General features: G+C 41.9%; 1 protein-coding gene across 1 annotated transcript in view; it reads right to left on the bottom strand.

Moving 5' to 3' along the window:
• Window positions 1–18268, bottom strand: part of LOC143298154 (dynein axonemal heavy chain 1-like) — a 164998-nt gene that overhangs the window by 59856 nt on the left and 86874 nt on the right. The window contains exons 41-49 of the mRNA XM_076610887.1: window positions 14768–14962; window positions 13094–13213; window positions 10246–10404; window positions 7350–7469; window positions 6394–6543; window positions 3181–3341; window positions 2113–2270; window positions 914–1087; window positions 502–680 (exon numbers count right to left, since the gene is read on the bottom strand). Of these exons, the coding sequence (XP_076467002.1) occupies window positions 502–680; window positions 914–1087; window positions 2113–2270; window positions 3181–3341; window positions 6394–6543; window positions 7350–7469; window positions 10246–10404; window positions 13094–13213; window positions 14768–14962 (1416 nt within the window). The remainder of the gene's footprint in view (window positions 1–501; window positions 681–913; window positions 1088–2112; window positions 2271–3180; window positions 3342–6393; window positions 6544–7349; window positions 7470–10245; window positions 10405–13093; window positions 13214–14767; window positions 14963–18268) is intronic.

Raw genomic sequence — 18268 nt, forward strand, 5'->3', positions numbered from 1 at the left:
ATATCTAGTCGCCAGTATTTTCTCCCCCTCAACTAGACCTTGAGTGGTGGTGGTCCGGACGCTGGACATTCGGATGAGATGATAAACCGAGGTCCCGTGTGCAGTATGCACTTAGCGCACGTAAAAGAACCCACGGCAACGAAAGGGTTGTCCCTGGCAAAATTGTGTATAAAAATCCACTTCGATAGGAAAACAAACAAAATGGCAGGCTGGAAAAAAAAATGGGTGGCGCTCTCGGTGTAGCGACGCGCTCTCCCTGGGGAGGGCAGCCCGAATTTCACACTGAGAAATCTGTTGTAATAATACAGTGTAATACAATACAATACAATACCATACGAAGTCAGATAGCCATTCACACCCTGAAGCAAGGAAACATGGAGCAAAGTGCCTTCCCCAATGAACACAACGCCATGCCGTAACGGAGGCCTCGATACCCTGATCACTGGTGCCGGAGCACAATGTTCAGAAGCTTCAGACAGACAGACAGGCGGACCAACAGACCTTGATTTCTCGGGACGTGGCCATGTGGATGCCCTGGAACACCTTGGACAGGTCCCGCAGATTGAAGGTGTAGTGTGACTTGGCCGGGGTGGGCAACAGCTGTTTGGTGACGGTGTTGTAGGTGGAGATGCACGTGTCCACCAGCTTGTCACACAGCAGGAGCAGGTCGGGGTTGCCACCTGGAATGAACGAATGAATGGACGGATGGATGATATGGATACTTATAAAGCTTTGGCAGAGGCATCTTAGTGCTCAGGTAGTGCAAAATAAACAGGGCTTGTTTTGCATCAGTTCGACATGGGATTAGTGTACGACACCAACCAAAATCAACTGTTTCACACACACACATGAGCCAAACAAACGAACAAAGACAGAGCTACTCAAAATGCACAACAACAAAAGTGTGCCTCACTGAGCCAGGAGGCGAGGATGACGGAGAAGATCTTGTGCTTGCTAGGGTCCTCCATCTCGGTGAAGGCCAGGTAGTTGAAGTGACGCAAGAGGCGCGCGGTCACGGGGTTTCTACCGCCCCCTGGCGGGCCCATGGATGCCATGAAGTTCACGTCCACCAGATTGCGGAATTCCCCTAGTAGTGGCGGAAAACAAAACGTCGACATCATAGACATTGTTTGACAAAGTTTGTCTGATCCTGGATACTTTTGTAAGAAAGTGACCTAACTTCGAATCAAAAGTTCAACTTATTTGCATATTTCAAATAGACGTTGTTTGACATGGGTTGTCTGATCCCGGATGCATATAGAGGAAAGTTACAGAACACCGGATCAATAGTTAAACTTACTTGCATATTTCTAATGGACGTTGTTTGACATAGGTTGTCTGATCCTGAATGCATATAGAAGAAAGTTTCGAAAAACTCCGATTCGTAAGTTCGACTTACTTGCATATTTCTATGGAGTTTTTGTCGAGGACGGTGCTGTGAAACCACTGAAATATGCAAGTGAATTCGACTTTTGATTCTAAGTTATGAAAGTTTCTTTTATGGGACAGTGGCATATTGTTGTAGGAGTCACTGTGGTGTTTGTCTTGTCACCTGTGTGTGTGTGTGTGTGTGTGTGTGTGTGTGTGTGTGTGTGTGTGTGTGTTGTTTCCCCCCGCACACCCCCCTTCAGACCTTGAGTGACGTGAGTTAGTCTGGTCGCTTGTCATTCGGATGACACGATAAGCAGAGATCCCGTGTGAAGTATGCACTTAGTGCTTGTAAAAAAACCCCCAAAAAACCCACGGCTGTCCCTGGCAAAATTATGTAAAAAAAACAAAAACAAACCCAATACAACCTCTTTGATAGGGAAACAAACACATCTGCAAGTAAATCTTTTTAGTTATCCTTGGGGACAGCAGCCCGAATTCCACACAGAGAAATCTGTCGCGACAAAAGGTAATACAATGCAGGACAATACAATACTTTTCAATGCAACAAAGTACAACACAATATTTCTTACAAATATATATACACGTTCTCTCCCTCTTCCCCATTCACTCCTCCTCCCTCTCTCTCTTTCACACACACACACGCGCGCACGCATGCACGCACGTACACACGCCCCCACCCACCCACCCCACCCCTCCACACACACCACAGACGCCGCTCACCGATGAGCTTGCGGTCGTACCAGCCGCCAAAGTCCATGTACTGTCGGATGAGCTCTATGGGGGGCTGGGCCCCAAACACCTCCAGAGCCGGCATGTTGAGATCGTCGATGAAGATCACGGCGTAACGGCCTAGTGGAGGTCCGTACACCCCCTTCCGACTGTACAGTCACCAGGTATGAAGATGCCGATGGTGATGATGATGATGATGATGATAACGATGATAACGATGATGAAGATGATGATGATTAACAATAATTGTGATAGTATTTATACATTCTAAATGATGATAATAATAACGATAATTAGTAACAATAACAACAACAACAACTATAATACTACTAATAATAATGACACATTTTAAATGATGATGATAATGATAATCATCATCATCACAACAACAATATTAACAACAACAATAACAACAACAATAACAATAATAATAATAATGATGATAATACTAACTCATTGCTGAATAAAAATGAGAAGGATGGCGACGTTATGATGAAATGATAATGACGACGACAACGACGACGACGATGATGATGACGACGATGACGATGATGGTGACTACATGAGGAACTGTTAATGCTGCGAGCGATACATTGCTTTAGGAAAAGGCTAACCATGCTTTACATTAATACATAAACAGGGTAAAGCAAAAGTCATTTTGATTTCATGAAAACACAATCACAAAAAATCCACAAAAACTAAAAACGAAATTCGTGTATAAATTTAACAAATCATCCATAAAAGTTCAAAGCAGACTACTCACTCAAACCCGTTTTCGCACAAACAAGACACGACACACACAACACTTATCTGCTATTATTTTGTTTCAGAACTTACATAACAAACAAAATCATGTAATTTGCTATGAAATGATTGTATGTAAGTTTTGAAACAAAACAACGTCTGTCCATCCAAACATAACTGTAAAACAGTTGACAAATATTATAGTTTACGAAACAGCTCTTGAATCCGACCATGGGAGCCGACCATGCGAAAAGAGCTGCGGCCATGTCCTATCTTATCTCGCATTAAAGTCAAACGTTAACACAGAACACTGACCGCTTGTCCAGCTTGCCGTCAATGACGTCCTGGGTCTGGTTGGCGCTGGTCTTGGCGGAGAAGACGATGAACTCTGGCACAAACTCTTTCGGCAGGTCGCGCATCAGTTTGTCGGCGATAGTCATGGTTTTCCCCGTACCTGTCGGCCCGATACACAGCACCTGTTCGTCCGACAGTATAATAAAAACAAATGTGAGTTTGGACAATTCTGACCCCCCCCCCCCCCCCCACCACACCCTGCTGATGTTGACACCTTCGTGTTGAAGCTAACGTTTAATGTAAGCTTGGGCCAAAGTGAGAATGGTTTCTCCACTGCAATGGGACTTCATTCACAGCTTAATTTTTTGTGAAGGACTATGACTTAAACTAGGAGGCATGATTGCATTGGCTCTTGGTGCTACAGCCTTGGAGGCTAGTTTGAGGACCGTCCCAGCGACGACTGTCCTAAAGCCCTCTTGGCCGAGAGAGAGGGGATTTAACTTGGGCAAGATAATCTCAAACACTAGCAAATCCTATGATAAGTGGGGCAGCAGGTGCCTCCTCTATTGTTCTGATGGTCATGTTCGTACGCTACTATCATGCACCGAAGATCTATGATCAACAGTCTTTCGGTGAGACGATAAACCGAGGTCCCGGGTGTGTGAAAGAACGCACGGCAATAAAAGGCACCCCCCAAGATTTCTCTCACTTTCAGAGAAATGGTGGGATTGCGAGAAATCGTGGTCGTTCCCCTCTTACGTTTTCTCTCAATTGCAAGAAATCGGGGGCGGGGGAGGGGGGGGGGGGGGGGGGGCGAAGTCCCCCTTATTTATATAAAAAAAAATATTTCTTTTATCATCGGAGTTGGGTTTTTTTGTGTGTCTTTTCCCATTGCAAATCTGAGAGAAAAATGAGAGAGAGAAAAAAGATAGAGAAAAAAAGGGGGGTGGGAGGGGAGTGGGGGTGGGGGGTTGACGACGATCATGATAACGACCGTGGCGTTAACGAAGACAGGAACAGTAATGACACTGAAACACAAATATTTATTGTATTTCACGTAAGATGGATCACTGCAATGCATTGACCTGAAATTCAACATCGGAATCAATAGCAAACAAAGAAATTCAGGCAATGTGTATAACTCAAACAGAAATATGATATGATATGGTATGATATGATATGATTTGATATGATGCAGTATAATGTAATATAATATGATATAATACGACCTCAAATTCAACATCGGAATTAATAGCAAACAACGAAATTCAGGCAATGTGTATAATTCAAACAGAAATATGATATGATATAATGTAATATGATACAATATATGATATAATATGATTTGAACTGAATCTTTCCAGGATGTTGGGAATATCATAAAAATGATTCAAATCTCTACATAAATGTGACAACGAAAAAGGTGTTTCACAATGCTTTACCCTCACGCATGGCGATTGAAAACTGGACCAAATAGTTTTGATGTTTGTTGTGATGCAACTTTTTCTGTCACATTCATTTAGAATGTTCTTCATTTTTATGCTTGCTCATTTGTTCATCTGTTTGTGTCAGTATCCTTTCGCATACAAGGTTGCACTGCAAATAGATTCTCAGTTTCATAGAAGACACTTAGAACATGAAAATATTTTAAAACAGTGTGAAAGAAGACCAAATCAACCAGCCAAGTAAACACACGTAAGGAAACGCGCGCACACACACACACACACAAACAAACAAACAAACAAACACACAAACACACGCGCGCGTGCACACATACACACTCACTCACTGACATACACAAACATTCACACCTTTTTTAAACCAGTACTGTGCCACCACCTTCACCGTTCATTGTTGATGTCTTTGCTAACGCCACTGTCATTATCATAATTGTCGTTGTCGTTTCCCCCATTTCTCGTTTCTTTTTATCTCTCTCATGTTTCTGTTAGATTTGCATTGGAAAAAGATAAGAAACCAACTCCGATGACAAAGGATATATTTTTGATAGCAGTAAAGGGGACATCCCCCACGATTTCTCGCAACTGAGTGAAAGCAAGGGAGGGGAAAGACCACGATTTCTCTCAAAGTGGGAGAAATTGTGGGATTGTGAGAAATCGTGGGCTTACAGAGGTTGTTTCTGGCAAATTTATTTGAAAAATGCACCTCCACTGTAAAACAGATACACTTGCAGACAGAATATGAAATAGGCGACGCACTCATCCCGGGTTGAGCATCCCGAATTTCATACATATTTTTCTGACAACTAAGTAACACTATACAGTACAATACAATACAATACAATGTAATGCAGTGCAATGCTATGTAATACAATACAATACAATACAATACAAAAACAAAACCTTTTCTGTGCAAGTCCAGAAACAACATTATCACAATGGGGAGGAGTAAGGTTTTGGAATGATGACATGAACAAAATCATCACAAATTAATGATGATGACCAAGATGATGCAGTCTGATATTGCCATTGTAGGTCGACAGACCTGAAAGTGGTAATTGATACGACCTGTCTATCACCATAATGTGACCGCACTTCATTTCATAACAAAGGGAGACTTGAGTATGCTGTCTGCGAGTAAGGTTGATATCCTTCTCAGAAGGTTCCCGAGGCCACAGTCACAGACCTGCAGATCTTTTCTATTTTTCTTTTCCAGCAGACATGGTACAGCGTATATGGACTGGTCCGCATGCTCTGTATTGTATTGTATTGTATTGTATCGTATCGTATTGTATCGCATTGCATTGTATTGTATTGTATTGCACTGCACTGCATTATATTGTATTGTATTGAATCACACTGCATTGCACTGTATTGTATTGTATTGTATTGCATTGTATTGTATTGTATTGCTTTTTGTCACAACAGACTTATTTGTGTGCAAATCTGGCTTATGTCTCCGTGGACAGCGCGTCGCTCCTGTGTGGAGCCACCCGCACATGTTCTGTGAGACGTTTTTCTTTTGTGATTTTGTTTCATCCACTGTGGTGAGGCATTTTCAGGCGTGGCTGTGTGTGAATGGGTTGATTGCCAGAACGCCGAGTAAATTCATTTAGAGAAATGCATTATTCAACTGCCATTCATGACTCTTCTTCTTATTATTAATACCATTATCATTATCATCATCAGTAGTACTAGTAGTAGTTGTAGTAGTACTAGTTGTCATCGTCATAAAGACAAACCCCATGCTCAGAAGGTGGCGGGGTGCCAGACTCACGGGCTTCATGATGTTGACGAGCATGCCGATGATGTGCGCGCTGCGGACGGTGTCGATGGTCGGCACCATAATGTCCGAGTATTTCATTTCCATGCTGACCACGTACTTAGCTGTGCCGTACATCCAGTTCCGCCACAAAACCTGCACCCACTCTCCTCCGTCAACTTCAGTGTGGACAATACCCCAGTTATATTCTTCTTCTTCTTCGTTCGTGGGCTGCAACTCCCACGTTCACTCTTATGTACACAAACAGAGACAGGGAAAGAAAGAAAGACTGGCAAACAGACGGACAGATGGGTGTACAAAAAGTCGAACAGACAGACTTCAAACAGAATGTTACAGAAGCCAAAAGAAACAGAGGGAGAGAGACAGTAGAAACAAGGAGAGGGAGAGAGAATAGGGGAGAGAAAGGAGGAGGGGGGGCGGGGGTAGGGAAAAAAACGAGAGAGAGGGTGAGGGGGAGAGAGAGACAGAGAGAGACAGTGAGTTAGGCACAGAGAAAGAGTTTCGGAGAGAGAGACAGACAGACAGACACAGACAGACAGACACAGACACAGAGAGAGACAGAGGCAGAGACAGACAGAGAGAGAGAGAGACGAGAGAAATAGAGGCAGACAGAGACAGAGAGAGACAGAGCTAGAGAGAATGACAGAGACACAGAGAAAGACAGTGAGTTAGGCACACAGAGAGACAGTGTCGAAGAAAGAGAGAGAGAGAGAGAGAGAGAGAGACAGACAGACAGACAGACAGACACAGAGAGAGACAGAGACAGACAGACAGAGAGAGAGAGACGAGAGAGATAGAGACAGACAGAGACAGAGAGAGACAAGAGTTAGAGAGAATGACAGACAGAGAAAGACAGTGGGTTAGAGAGACAGAGAGAGACAGAGAGCTGGAGAGACAAGGCCACACTAGAGGGATGGTTCCAATCAGACCAGATCACTAGATCATCATACCTTGGCCTCCTGCTCCTCATCCTCTTCCCCCACCGAGTCCTCCGGTTTAGGTCCAGTGGTGACGCCGTCGTCCAACTTGTAGTCGTACACCAGACCTTCCGGAGGGAACGGCAGCGAACACTGGAACCAGCCATAGTTATACAGCGTGCTGAGTCGCAACGAACCGTACCGACTTTGACGAGCAAGTTCTTTGTGTCAACCCAACTGCCCTGACCAGCAAGTCCTTGTTTTATTTTTCCTACTTGCAAAGCAATACTCTGTTCTTTCAGAGGCAAAGACATTAAATTAGAGATCATTTAACAAAGTCATGCATTTATCATGTGATACAGATCAATTTCGAAACTTTTATGAAGACATGTTCAGTTGTTTTGCATATGAACACAAAAATTTAATATAGTATTCCAATCCAAACACATTTCAGAGACTGACAAATACATGCCATGTCTTGCAGATGCACAAGTAAATACACGTGAGTAAATAGTCTCTCTCCCACTCTTTCTGTGTGTCAAAGCATTCTATTCTATTTTAATTTTCGATATTTGTTTGTTTTTTGTTGTTTTTTGTTGTTTTTTCAAGATACCGTTTTTCTGTGTCTCAGAGCTTTCTGTTGTATTTTTCTATGTCTATTTTTCTTGAGATACATGGAAATTTTCACTTAACAAAATCAGAAAAACAGAGAACGAAAACAGAAACAGCACGTCATGTGTGTGCGCACGCGCGTGTGCGTGCGTTTGTGTGTGTGAGAGAGAGAGAAATATAGAATGGTTTATTCACATATAGGCCTCAGCCCCAAGTGAAGGGGTTAATATGAACATTATACAACTCAATAAGACAACATAAGCAAACAAGCATAAATGCAGATAACAAAACATAATCATATTCATTTCACGAAGTGGCTATTTCTCTAAGTTTGAAAGCCTTATATAAAAACAAGGAAAAATCACGAACGTCCTTACTGTTGCTTGACGACATTAACAGACTTCATTTAAACAAAGAGGGATGTTTGTAATATTTTGCTTTTATAAACATTTCACGAATATTTCCTAGCACTGGGCAACAAAGAACAAAATGTAATTCGTTTTCTTGATCATTCGTACTAGAAGTTTTGTATCTTGAGCGATGCACTGTCAGTTCTGATATTCCTAATCTAAATTTCGTTGTTATAAATTTCAAGTGCCTGTCCATATCTTGCAGTAGATAAGGTTTTAAATCATGTACACTACAGAAAGTTCTGTACATATCAAATCTCTCGCTGGTATGAATATGATTATTCCAAGTCTGCCATCTACAATCAATTAGCCTTTGGCGGAAAACAGATATAAAACCATTAACACTTCCAACACCCTGTTCCATCCACACAAAACCAAATCCATATTCAAACAAAGACGAACCTTAGTTACCCAGTTTTTCTTTCCCTTGATATCTAAATCATACAACATTTTATAAGCCTTAGACGGTATCCTGCTATCTTTCTTGTGAACAAGTTTGATTCAGTAGCGAATACAATTCAAAACAGAGTTTATATATAGAGGATATCGGTTTGTTTCACCATAAACAAAGTCATTTGGCGTTCGCATACCTACTCCTAAAAATTTCTTTAAAGCCAACAAATGAACTGATTCACAATGAAAAACAGCATTATCTAGCCCCCATAGCTCAGATCCATATTGCACTATTGGTTGTATTTGGCAGTCAAAAAGCTTAAAGAATAAATTAAATGAATTATTGTTTAACATATATAATCTTTCCATTACACATATCAAAGCATTTTATTTTTTTTTATTTTTTTTTTTTGCTTTACTTGCAAGTTTCTTGCAAGCAGCAACAAAACTTAAACGGGTTGAGAAGAGAATTCCTAAATATCTATACACATTAACAATAGGCATTGCAACACCATCATAAAACCGTCGTTCTCTCACACTTAAATATCCACCTTTCCGAAATACTATTATGTTACTTTTAGACATATTTACCTTTAATTGAAGAGATGTTGTTGCACGCTGTGAACTATTTAATTGTGTTTGTAGGCCTATAACTGTTTCGGAAATCAAACTGATATCGTCTGCTAACAAAAGAATACACAATTCAAATGCATCAAGTGGAAACATAGCACCATGCCTACCATTATTAATTACTTCTATTGCTAATTCGTTTATGAATAAAGAAAAAAGAACTGGGCTGCATGCATCACCTTGTTTAACCCCAGAAGTACATGTTATACAATCTGTCAGTTTGGCACCACATCGGACTCTAGCTTTAACTACATCATACATACTTTTAATACACTTATACAATTTTCCTTATATACCATTTTATTATAAGAACTGGCTAAAGAAGATTTCTGTTTATGGAGTCAAAAGCTTTTACATACAATTTACGATTGTATGAAAATTGTTTTTGAACTAAGGCTAGCAAAGTAACCATGTGATCGACTGTTGAATATCCCTTCTTAAACCCAGCTTGACATTCACCTGCAATATTATTTTCTTCCATCCACTCCTGTAATCTATTTTTTTTTTAATGATTATTCCGATTAACTTGCTACTTACATCAATCAAAGAAATTCCTCTGTAATTGTTTGGATTATTAATGTCGCCTTTCTTGAAAATAGGTCGAGAGAAAGATAGAGACAGGGAGAGAGACAGACAGACAGACAGAGAGAATAACCCCAGCAGCTGCAAAAACAAAAACAAATAAAAAAACAACAACAAAAAACAGAAAAACAACTAAGATGGAAGAACGACGACACGATATCACCCCCCGCCCCCCCGCCCCCCACGCCCCACCCCCCGCACACACTCAGCCCTCTCCATCCCTACAAATCCTCTTCTCCCCAAGCAACCCCAACCCCATCCCAACCCCTCCCACACCCTGCCATCAGCACCACCAGCCCCACCTTGTACTTCTTCATCATATCTCGGACCCAGTTCGAAAACTTGACCCTGCTGTCGTTGTCACACGTAGCCCCCACACTCCACACCATGGAGAATACAACCCACGGCTCAATCAGTTTGGGAATCTGCTGCTTCGTCTCTGCGGGGATAGCCCTCTTGCCCTGCAAAAAAAAAAAAAAAAAAAAAAAAAAAAAAAAAAAAAGAGAAGAAGAAAAAGAAGAAGAAGAAGAAGAAAAAAAATACAGTGTCAGTTTCTCAAGGAGGCGTCACTAGGTTCGGACAATAATCTATATACGGTACACCACATTTGCCAGGATGGATGAAACACAGACGAAAAGGCACGAGCTGCTCCCTCCATTGGGCCGAAACCACGCTGGTATCGATGCATTGCCGGTGCCGTTTCGTGTTGATGGATTCAGCAAGTCGATTTACTGTTAGCACGATTCGTGTCGTGTCTGTGCGGTTTTGGTGCCGTGTATCAGGAATTCCAGCTTTAGCCAGGCCTTGAGTGCATGCATACATACATACATACATACACACACACACACACATATATGTATGTGTGTGTGTGTGTGTGTGTGTGTGTGTGTGTGTGTGTGTGTGTGTGTGTGTGTGTGTGTACACCAAAGTGGATTTCATCTCCAGAATGTCGCCAGAAGACAACACTTTTGTCATGGGTTCTTTTTCAGTGGGCCAAGTCGAACTGGACTGGGGACCTCTGTTTATCGTCTCATCCGAATGACTGGATGCTCAGTTTGATTTCCCAGACAAACTTTGGGAGAAAAGAGCCTGGGATTCGAAACCAGGCCCGCAATGACGATGTATTGGCAGATAAGCGGCTAAACCATTCTGCCACCTTCCTTCCATACAAACGAGGTTGAAGTGTAATTTTCAATTCAAGAAATAAGATATAAAAAAGGGTCTAACTTGTTTTGAAAACTGAACTGCTGGTTTGCAAAATATTTTATGCTTACTGAAAACAGTTGTTTGAAGAAATCAACGAATGTTTCTACAAGACAAATAAAATCAAAAGACATTATATACGAAACAAAATCTTTATCAGAAATCTTTGAAAGCAATCCATTCACGTTCCAGTACAGAAAAGATAAATGTTTCACTTTCGTCCTTGTAACATTATCATTGCATCGATCATTTGCCATATCGATCTGTTTGATCACATTTGAATATTCTTTGTCAGAATCAGAACACATATCACATTTGTTATTTTCAATAAATAACGAACAAAAATTATCGAAAGCAGCAGAACATTCATTCATCATATAAACCGGAACATTGTCATCAACACTTTCATTTTCTCCATGCACACAATTTAACATATTTTCTTCAAGGACACGTTTGTCATCCAACGGGACAAGACATGACTGTGTTTGATTTTCAGACACACTGCACTGGGCAATTCTGTCGCGACCCCTTTTTCCACAATGAAGCTTTGACACAGCTGTGTCGCCCGCCTCGACTCATCTGCACGTGAATGTTCACCCACTGCCTTCCCTTAAGGCGGTGACACCCTTTCTCTGGTCCTATCTACACTTTTTGACTCACATAAACATTAGAAAAATGGTGGTGTATTTTATCATAAACATGCCGGCCGTTTCATTAGGTCATCGTTTTTAGATTGGATTCATGATCTAAACAAATTTTCCCCCCCTCAATAATGAGGTGATCATAAACCATTGAAGCCCTTTTGTTCTCCTGTTTGGCAGCCTTCAAGTGGGGGACAAGCTTTTTGCGTATTTCTCTGACTCGTAGAGAAAAATCTTCCCCAATGTGTATATTGGATCCCTTCAACTTATGCCTGGCTCGGAGAATTGTTTCTTTGTCCCTGTAAAAGGTACAACAACCAATAATGGGAGAGTCTGGTTTCCCGTTCAATCTGTGGAGTCTGTCAAACTGAATATCGTCTGACAGCTCCAACGTGTCTGTCAGGAAGTCCTGAACCAGATTCTCACACATCTGTGTCGTCTCGTTCTCTTTGCGTTGAATACAAAAAAAAACCACATTATTTCGTTTAGAACGACATTCTAAGTCATCGGTCTTTTGTTCTAGTTTCAACACTTTTTCAGTCAGACTGTTATTCCATCTTAAGCGTTCATTTTCATGTTTAATGTCAGCAATGGCCTTCTTCAAAGAAAACACTTCCTCATGCAAACCTGCACATGTCTCTTTCAAGTCCATCATGTCAGACTTCATATCATCAAACTTAGCGTTCAAGACATCAAACTTACTGCCCAGGTTCTGAAGGAACGACATGATGTCTTTACCAGAAGGTTCATCTGAAGTCTGTGAGGTGGGGGACTTAGACGACGCCGATATCTCACCAGCACTTGAAAGTCTCGTTTGTCTCAAGTTCTCCACCTTGTTGCTGGGGCCAGGTCGAGGGTTCATTTCCACGTCACCACAACACTGGAGTAATTGTCCGTAGTACAGCAGAGAGAGGATCAAACCAGCCACTTCACTGTCTTGCCAATTACGAATCTTCAGTGTCCGATACGCAAGAATGGCCCTTTTCAAATTACGACGATGCATGAAAAATAAAAAGACAGAAACAAACCACGACAAACCATATGGAAACACAGAGGTACTGCCGGTATGATGTTCAATACACATCAAGAAATCCCGTTAACTGTCATCAGAACGCAAAATTTAACAAAAACGTCAGAGCTCCTAGATGTTTACAGTTTGCTTTCCGGAAATGACCCCCGAGAGAGAGAGAGAGAGAGAGAGAGAGAGTGTGTGTGTGTGTGTGTGTGTGTGTGTGTGTGTGTGTGTGTGTGTGTGCGCGCGCGCGCGCACGCGTGTGTAAGTGAGTGTGCCTGCGACCCAACTAACTTCTTTCTGTATGAAGGGAGGGAAGAAGGAGTCGATCAGCTTGACCCAGTTGAACACCAGGCCTCCGTCCAGGGACGGCACGATCTCCTTCAGCTCAGTGCGAAGGAACTTGATGACAGGCTGCACACACAGTGGCCACAATTCCTACATTCAGGATCATGTCATCATGTAAACGCGCACACACACACGTAGCGTGTGCAAGAGGGCACTCACACACATACACACAGAAACACATGCGTGCACACGCACACATACACACATAATACAGTCGCATATACACATAAAAGTACACACACATACACGCACGTACACGCAAGCTCATACATGCATGATTTTGTAATCATGTAAACACACGCACATGCAGAGGCACACACACACACACACACACACACACACACACACACACACACACACACACACAGGTTGAAGGATTGCAGGTAGCATGTATAAAATTAAATCTATACAAAATAATATAAACATTGTAGTGTAGTTATGTAAAACTGGCAAGTTGTACGACTGAAGAACATGACAATTATAAATCATTGCCATAATCTCTGGCTTCTGTGTGTGTGTGTGTGTGTGTGTGTGTGTGTGTGTGTGTGTGTGTGTGTGTGTGTGCATGGGCAGTACAGTAAATACAGAGAGACAGAGAAAGACTCAGTAACTCAAAGAATTCAATGTCAGACCACTGGACTGTATACATTTGTGGTGCACATGCACACAGACAGATAGGCAGACAGACAGACAAATAAACAAAGACAGAGAGAGATACAATGATCACAGAAACTAAACAAAACCTCTCTTCCATCACAGCTGACAAAATCAAACTTGGCAGTACATCCATCCCTCTTTCCAGCTCAGTCAGGAACCTCGGCGTTGTCCTTGACAACACACTGTCCTTGCAAAAATTTATCAGTCAGACATGTCAATCCTGCTAATGTCAATTGCGACGCATCAGTTCTATTCGGAAATATCTGTCCACCAACGCAACATCTAGACTTGTTGTTTCTCTCATTCTCTCTTGCCTTGACTACTGTAACTCCCTATTGTCTGGTTTGCCTGCTTCATCCATTCAGTCCCTTCAGCGCATACAAAACTCTGCTGCCCGACTCGTCCTCAGAAAGAAAAGATCTGAGCACATCACCCCTATTTTGCAACATCTCCACTGGCTACCCGTCTCACACATAATAAAGTATAAGATCAGCACTCTATGTTATAAATGTATTCACAAATCTGCCCCTTCCGACCTCTGTGGCTACCTTCACCTCTACACTCCATTTCGCTCTCTACAATCAGCTCGGATCCACTCTGTTTACACATACCCAGATTCAAACACTCCACTGTTGAACGCCGTTTTTTCTCTGTCTCTGGAACTTCCATTTAGAATGACCTTCCTCTTTCGCTTCGTCAGGTCTCCACACTCAGCTCTTTCAAATCTGGCCTTAAAACCCACCTCTTCACAATATAGCATCCCTCCCCTACTTCTTCCTTGTCTTCAGCTTCTTCAGTTTTAGAGAAATGCATGCGTGTGAATGACTGGTGTGAAAGCGCTTAACTGTGTCTCTGCACAAGATTCTGCACTATATAAATACTATCAATATTATCATTATTATTATTATACACAGAGAGTTACAGACAGACACAGACTTGTGTGACATGAGTTGCGTGAGGGACCTGCAAGAAGTAGTCGAAGAGCTTCGTGAAGGCCCCCTCATAGGGCCTGACGTTGGGGGGCAAGGTCTGCAGCCAGCAGTGCACGAAGGGCTCCAGGCCGATGTAGCTGGGCTCCAGGTACACCATGCCGCACCGGCTGACCGTGGCTGGGGAGGCCACTGCCAGGTCCGCAACTTCGAACATCATCGTCATCGGCTGGGCACCACCACCGGTGAAAGATATAACCATCACGATGAGACGCCATAACCATAACACATCAGGACCTCTACAGGTGGGGCGTTTTGGGGTGTTTAGACAGGAAGAGAGCAAGAGGCAAAATTTCGGTGGACTTTAGAGGTTAGAGAGGCCAAGGACGAACTGGGGCGAGCGGACCCCAAAGAGTTATTTATAAAGACGGCGACGATGTGCACACACATCCACACCCCCCCACACACACAAAGCCACGGTCCCCAGCTGAAAGGCGGAACTTTTACAGTGAACAGGATGTGCAAAAAACACATGTCAGCCACATGCATTGCACGCGTGTGTCAACACGCTGTCAGGTAAGGAGAGAGAGAGGGTGATAGGAAGGAAAAGCTGAAGAGGGGGTGATGGGGTAAGGGCGTCGGGGTGAGTCGAGAGGCGTGATGGGGGTGGGGTACGGGAAACACAAAAGGGAAGGCGGGAATGGGATCTGTCAATTTGAAATTCGCCACCTCGAACATCATCGTCATCGGCTGGGTACCACCGGTGAAGAGATTATAATTATAACAGTCTGTCGTGTCCGACCTCGTCACCATCAGAACAGCATAGGAAAAGTGCTGTCCCTATCTATCTCGGCTAGAATTTGATTGTTGTGGAGAATGTCTTGCCCAAGTTACATCCACACTCTCTCGGCCAAGAGGGGTTTAGGACAGTCGGCGTTGGGGATGGTTTCCGAAAGCCAACTAGCCCCCAAGGCTGAACCATTACGACAAAGACATGTGTTAAGAATAAAACTGATTTTTTTTTTAAAAAAAAGGCTTCGGTCCCTAGCTGAACCAGGGGTACTTTACAGTAAACATGATCGCAAAAACACATGTCAGCCACATGCAATGCACGCGTATTTCAACATGCTGTCAGGTGAGGAGAAAGAGAGAGAGAGAGAGAACAGAGAGACAGAGAGACAGACAGAGACAGACAGAGGGGGGATAGGGAGGAAAGGCTGAAGATGGGGGAAGGGGGAAGATAGAGGCGGGATGGGGGTGGGGGAAACACAAAAGGGAACGTGGGAAATGGGATGTCAGTTTGATTTCCCGCCACCTCGAAAATCATCGCTCAGAAGAGATGAGGACATAACTAGATTCAAAACAAGAGAGGCAAGGCCTTCAAGACTCACTTGTGATACACTTTAAAAAATCAAAAAAAAAATCGTTAAAATGTGTTCTGTATTTGTTATTGTAAAGCTTTGGGTTAAAAGAAAAGAAAAAAAAAGTCCTAACAGCAGATTCGAACACCGCGTGTTCGGATGAGAAGAAACTGTCTTATCCATTACACTATTGTGGCTCCTTAACTGACGTTCAAAATTTAATATATAAACATGCTTTTTTTAAAGGGCGATAAATCGATTGCGATATTCGCAGTGAGAACGCTGTTGAAATCATATTATTCTGGTGTATCTTGGGCATTCAAAAAATCTTTAAGGGAATCAAAAATTCTTTTAAGTCCGCGGTAAAGGAGACGTGGCTATCGCCGCAATCACACTGCAACATTTAGCCGTTTTCTCTAGATCTAGATAGATGTACAAGTTTAGTTACCCCCGGTTGACACGGTTGATTCAATTTCTCTTTATGTTCATTCTAGTTTTATAGTTTTAAAGTTGATATCAAATTTGAGTATTTTGTTGAACTAATAACATGTAGAGCCAAGTACAAGTACTTCTAAACGTCATATGAAGTGAAAAGGACTTCATTTTGAGAAAAGTCAAGACTGGAAATTTTTGCGTTTCATCAATTCAAGGGTATTAACTCTCATTGGTTATTATTTTTAACTGTGAATTCCGACTGATTCTGTGGATATTTTTATGGCACTTTTGGGCATAATCCAGTAAGTGATGAGGCGTTCACAAATCTGTCTCTGAATAATATTTAACGGGGGAGGTACCCGTAAAGTCGACAGCTCACTGCGTCGACAACGGGCTCCTTCTCCAAATTTCCATCACATGTTATCGTGTATTGTCCATTGAATACAGGATTGAACGGGCAGGTCAACAACTTGAAACAAAATGGCGTCGTTCGCGTTCGCGAAGAATATGAGCACGCGCTTTGAATATGTATAAATATGTGTACGGAATTGATTTTTGCCCATGACCTTCAGGGCTCAGCCAATAGATCTATAACATCCACTCGTATTGATTTTAGGATTTTCCGAAAAAGACCACTTGGGCGAATGAACATAGTGAAAGCCCTGTACACTGAGAGTAAAACACACAACTGAGCTTTTTATGTATTGAGTATAATTTCAAAATGTAATGTTTAAGATGAGAAAGATCAGTTTAAAGCAAATTAAGCCCCTTAGATTTATTACAGATTAATTTCTCTTTTTTACTATCTGCACCAAATACATGCAAAATAAACATAACTTCCATGCTTAGCAAAAGAAGTTCCTGTTTGAACAAAAAATTATAAAAATGACTGCTCTTGTTGTTGTGTCAGAATATCAGATCAAAGTGCCAAGTTTAGAGAATAAAAAAAATGAATAATAATAAATATAACAGTAAATTCAGTTTCCATATAATTTGGCTTCTTATTTTTTTGTGTCCATCCCAGAGGTGAAATATTGTATCAAACAAGATGACTGGAAAGAATTGATTTTTCATATTTTTTATGCAAAATTAGGTGTCAACTGACAAAGTATTTGCAGAGAAAATGTCAATGTTAAAGTTTACCACGGACACACAGACAACCGACTGAAGACCAGCGGTGCCGACGGCATGGTTAGTTCCTCAGCTGCTGACGAAACAGTTGGTCCGAGTTTGGTCTCAGACCTCAGTATCGACGGTACTTTTGCGGAGGCAAAAAACGCGTCCTGCGTGTACCAGATCACAGTTCACGCCCCGAGAGAGAGAGAGGGAGAGAAGAAAACCCAATGAAAGCAACACTACCAGGGGTACATTTGATGCTGTATTGTAAGACTGTTGTTTCCTTTCAACCTTTTTTTTATACTTCAGCACTGATACGGACCATGCATTAGTTCAACCGGATGTCTGTACTTTAGAACTGGTACGATTGATAGTTAATAATGATGTATAAACAAGAAAACAATCAAACAGAGTGATGTATACATACTGATTTTGAAACACACACACACACACACACACACACACAAATCCTGAAAAAAAATATCTAAAAGGAGAATCATTTTTAGCATTAATGGAGCATATTATCCCCGATCGTCTTGCATAAAGCTTTTTTTCATATACTCTTATCAAAAGCTGTAATTTATCAATATTTATTATTATCATTTGCTGTCTTTTAAGTCTAC

Source organism: Babylonia areolata, chromosome 23 (assembly GCF_041734735.1).
Source record: "Babylonia areolata isolate BAREFJ2019XMU chromosome 23, ASM4173473v1, whole genome shotgun sequence".
Lineage (NCBI taxonomy): Eukaryota > Metazoa > Mollusca > Gastropoda > Neogastropoda > Buccinidae > Babylonia > Babylonia areolata.